At 50.2% G+C, this 4,702-nt stretch overlaps 1 protein-coding gene across 3 annotated transcripts in view; it reads left to right on the top strand.

Moving 5' to 3' along the window:
* Window positions 1–4,434, top strand: part of LOC118966122 (regulator of G-protein signaling 17-like) — a 125,917-nt gene extending 121,483 nt beyond the window's left edge. For all 3 annotated transcript variants that reach the window (XM_036989038.1, XM_036989037.1, XM_036989039.1), the window contains one exon: window positions 4,108–4,434. In XM_036989038.1, the coding sequence (XP_036844933.1) occupies window positions 4,108–4,296 (189 nt within the window). In that variant the 3' untranslated portion in view covers window positions 4,297–4,434. The remainder of the gene's footprint in view (window positions 1–4,107) is intronic.
* Window positions 4,435–4,702: the final 268 nt, after the last annotated feature.

The raw sequence follows: 4,702 nt of genomic DNA, 5'->3' as shown, positions 1-4,702 counted from the left end.
GTGTCCTGTCCAGGGGGTGTCCTGTACATCAGAAACAGGAGATAGACTAGTGTCCTGTCCAGGGGGTGTCCTGTACATCAGAAACAGGAGATAGACTAGTGTCCTGTCCAGGGGGTGTCCTGTACATCAGAAACAGGAGATGTTCCGTCTCTCACAAGCCATGGCTACTCTCCTCTCTTTCTCACAGTGTTATAAAAGTTGTCTACAGGAAACTATAAATCGCTGCCCTCTGGCATCCCATTCTCGACCTCTCCCAAACACACTCGCACTGCCCTCTGTTGCCCCTCCCCTCCTGCAGCCTGGGATATAAATAGGCACCAGAGCTACGATGTGTGTGTGGGAGATGTCAAGGATGAGATAGGCCAGGAACCAGCCTTTTCCCACCAGCCAGTCAGAGAGATACCACCACGACTCAGCCAGTCTCCCAGTCAGAGAGATACCACCACCACTCAGCCAGTCTCCAAGTCAGAGATATATCACCACCACTCAGCCAGAATCCAAGTCAGAGAGATACCACCACCACTAAGCCAGTCTCCTAGTCAGAGAGATACCACCACCACTCAGCCAGTCTCCAAGTCAGAGAGATACCACCACCACTCAGCCAGTCTCTAAGTCAGAGAGATACCACCACCACTCAGCCAGTCTCCTAGTCACAGAGATAACACCACCACTCAGCCAGTCTCTAAGTCAGAGAGATACCACCACCACTCAGCCAGTCTCCTAGTCACAGAGATAACACCACCACTCAGCCAGTCTCCTAGTCACAGAGATACCACCACCACTCAGCCAGTCTCCTAGTCACAGAGATACCACCACCACTCAGCCAGTCTCCTAGTCAGAGAGATACCACCACGACTCAGCGAGTCTCCTAGTCAGAGAGATACCACCATCACTCAGCCAGTCTCCTAGTCAGAGAGATATCACCACCACTCAGCCAGTCTCCCAGTCAGAGAGATACCACCACCACTCAGCCAGCCTCCTAGTCACAGAGATACCACCACCACTCAGCCAGTCTCCTAGTCAGAGAGATACCACCACCACACAGCCAGTCTCCTAGTCAGAGAGATACCATCACCACTCAGCCAGTCTCCTAGTCAGAGAGATACCACCACCACTCAGCCAGTCTCCTAGTCAGAGAGATACCACCACCACTCAGCCAGTCTCCTAGTCAGAGAGATACCATCACCACTCAGCCAGTCTCCTAGTCAGAGAGATACCATCACCACTCAGCCAGTCTCCTAGTCAGAGAGTAGAACAGAGAGATACCACCACCACTCAGACAGTCTCCTAGTCAGAGAGATACCACCACCACTCAGCCAGTCTCCTAGTCAGAGAGATACCATCACCACTCAGCCAGTCTCCTAGTCAGAGAGATACCACCACCACTCAGCCAGTCTCCTAGTCAGAGAGATACCACCACCACTCAGCCAGTCTCCTAGTCAGAGAGATACCATCACCACTCAGCCAGTCTCCTAGTCAGAGAGATACCATCACCACTCAGCCAGTCTCCTAGTCAGAGAGTAGAACAGAGAGATACCACCACCACTCAGACAGTCTCCTAGTCAGAGAGATACCACCACCACTCAGCCAGTCTCCTAGTCAGAGAGATACCATCACCACTCAGCCAGTCTCCAAGTCAGAGAGATACCACCACCGCTCAGCCAGTCTCCTAGTCAGAGAGATACCATCACCACTCAGCCAGTCTCCTAGTCAGAGAGTAGAACAGAGAGATACCACCACCACTCAGACAGTCTCCTAGTCAGAGAGATACCACCACCACTCAGCCAGTCTCCTAGTCAGAGAGATACCACCACCACACAGCCAGTCTCCTAGTCAGAGAGATACCATCACCACTCAGCCAGTCTCCTAGTCAGAGAGATACCACCACCACTCAGCCAGTCTCCTAGTCAGAGAGATACCACCACCACTCAGCCAGTCTCCTAGTCAGAGAGATACCATCACCACTCAGCCAGTCTCCTAGTCAGAGAGATACCATCACCACTCAGCCAGTCTCCTAGTCAGAGAGTAGAACAGAGAGATACCACCACCACTCAGACAGTCTCCTAGTCAGAGAGATACCACCACCACTCAGCCAGTCTCCTAGTCAGAGAGATACCATCACCACTCAGCCAGTCTCCAAGTCAGAGAGATACCACCACCGCTCAGCCAGTCTCCTAGTCAGAGAGATACCATCACCACTCAGCCAGTCTCCTAGTCAGAGAGTAGAACAGAGAGATACCACCACCACTCAGACAGTCTCCTAGTCAGAGAGATACCACCACCACTCAGCCAGTCTCCTAGTCAGAGAGATACCATCACCACTCAGCCAGTCTCCAAGTCAGAGAGATACCACCACCACTCAGCCAGTCTCCAAGTCAGAGAGATACCACCAACACTCAGCCAGTCTCCTAGTCAGAGAGATACCACCACCTCTCAGCCAGTCTCCAAGTCAGAGAGATACCACCACCGCTCAGCCAGTCTCCTAGTCAGAGAGATATCTTAATGCTACAGCTTACAATGACATTCTAGACGATTCTGTGCTTCCAACTTTGTGGCAACAGTTTGGGAAAAATTATTTCCTGTTTCAGCATGACACGAAGCGAGGTCCATGCAGAAATAGTTTGTCGAGAACTGTGTGGAAGAACTTGACTGGCCTGCACAGAGCTCTGACCTCAACCATATTGAACACCTTTGGGATGAATTGGAACGCTGACTGCGAGCCAGCTCTAATCGCCCAACGTCAGCACCTGACCTCACTAATGCTCTTATGGCTGAATGGAAGCAAGTCCCCCTGCAGCAATGTTCCAACATCTAGTGGAAAGCCTTCCCAGAAGAGTGGAGGTTGTTATAGCAGCAATGTTCCAACATCTAGTGGAAAGCCTTCCCAGAAGAGTGGAGGTTGTTATAGCAGCAATGTTCCAACATCTAGTGGAAAACCTTCCCAGAAGAGTGGAGGTTGTTATAGCAGCAATGTTCCAACATCTAGTGGAGAGCCTTCCCAGAAGAGTGGAGGCTGTTATAGCAGCAATGTACCAACATCTAGTGGAAAGCCTTCCCAGAAGAGTGGAGGTTGTTATAGCAGCAATGTTCCAACATCTAGTGGAAAGCCTTCCCAGAAGAGTGGAGGTTGTTATAGCAGCAATGTTCCAACATCTAGTGGAAAACCTTCCCAGAAGAGTGGAGGTTGTTATAGCAGCAATGTTCCAACATCTAGTGGAAAGCCTTCCCAGAAGAGTGGAGGCTGTTATAGCAGCAATGTACCAACATCTAGTGGAAAGCCTTCCCAGAAGAGTGGAGGCTGTTATAGCAGCAATGTTCCAACATCTAGTGGAAAGCCTTCCCAGAAGAGTGGAGGCTGTTATAGCAGCAATGTTCCAACATCTAGTGGAAAGCCTTCCCAGAAGAGTGGAGGTTGTTATAGCAGCAATGTTCCAACATCTAGTGGAAAGCCTTCCCAGAAGAGTGGAGGCTGTTATAGCAGCAATGTTCCAACATCTAGTGGAAAGCCTTCCCAGAAGAGTGGAGGCTGTTATAGCAGCAATGTTCCAACATCTAGTGGAAAGCCTTCCCAGAAGAGTGGAGGTTGTTATAGCAGCAATGTTCCAACATCTAGTGGAAAGCCTTCCCAGAAGAGTGGAGGTTGTTATAGCAGCAATGTTCCAACATCTAGTGGAAAGCCTTCCCAGAAGAGTGCAGGCTGTTATAGCAGCAATGTTCCAACACCTAGTGGAAAGCCTTCCCAGAAGAGTGGAGGCTGTTATGGCAGCTAAAGGATTTTGGAATGAGCTGTTGGACGAGTAGGTGTCCACATACTTTTGCCCATGTAGTGTATATACTGTACTACCACAACATGCCCCTATAGAAACCCACTGAGTTGTAAATCGTACCACAACATGCCCCTATAGAAACCCACTGAGTTGTAAATCAATTACAAATTCAGAGTGATTTGTGAGTGGTGATGCTCTTTAGGTTCTTTGCTGGTAGTTTAAGTGTTTTTTTTTTCACATTGTTTTTTGAGAATCCAAGGCTAATCTCTGTCTCTGTCTCTCCATCTCTCTCTTTCTCTCTCTCTCTCTACATCCCCTTCTCCAACCCCCCGTCGCCTAGGTGAGTCTGGACTCCCGGGTGAGAGAGGTGATTAACAGGAAGATACAGGAGCCTACGCCCCACACCTTTGAGGACGCCCAGCTTCAGATCTATACCTTAATGCACAGAGACTCCTATCCTCGCTTCCTCAACTCGTCTATATACAGATCACTGGTTCACCATGGCTCCCACACCTCCTCAGAGTCCTAGGTTCACAACATTTCACTCACTCACACACACTCCTCTCTCTCTCTCTCTCTCTCTCTCCCTCTCAGACTCCTCTCTCCCTCTCCCTCACATTCATCCCTCTCTCTCTCTCTCTCTCTCTCTCCCTCTCAGACTCCTCTCTCCCTCTCCCTCTCCCTCTCTCCCTCTCCCTCCATTCAGCCTCTCCCTCTCCATCACATTCATCTCTCTCTCTTCCTCTCAGACTCCTCTCTCCCTCTCCCTCACATTCATCTCTCTCTCTCTCTCTCTCTCTCCCTCTCAAACTCCTCTCTCCCTCTCCCTCACATTCATCTCTCTCTCTCTCTCTCCCTCCCTCTCAGACTCCTCTCTCCCTCTCCTTCACATTCGTCTCTCTCTCTCTCTCTCCTTCCCTCTCTCTCTCTCTCAT

Source organism: Oncorhynchus mykiss, chromosome 9 (assembly GCF_013265735.2).
Source record: "Oncorhynchus mykiss isolate Arlee chromosome 9, USDA_OmykA_1.1, whole genome shotgun sequence".
In the NCBI taxonomy this organism is placed as follows: domain Eukaryota; kingdom Metazoa; phylum Chordata; class Actinopteri; order Salmoniformes; family Salmonidae; genus Oncorhynchus; species Oncorhynchus mykiss.
This window is presented reverse-complemented; position numbering and strand designations above follow the sequence as displayed.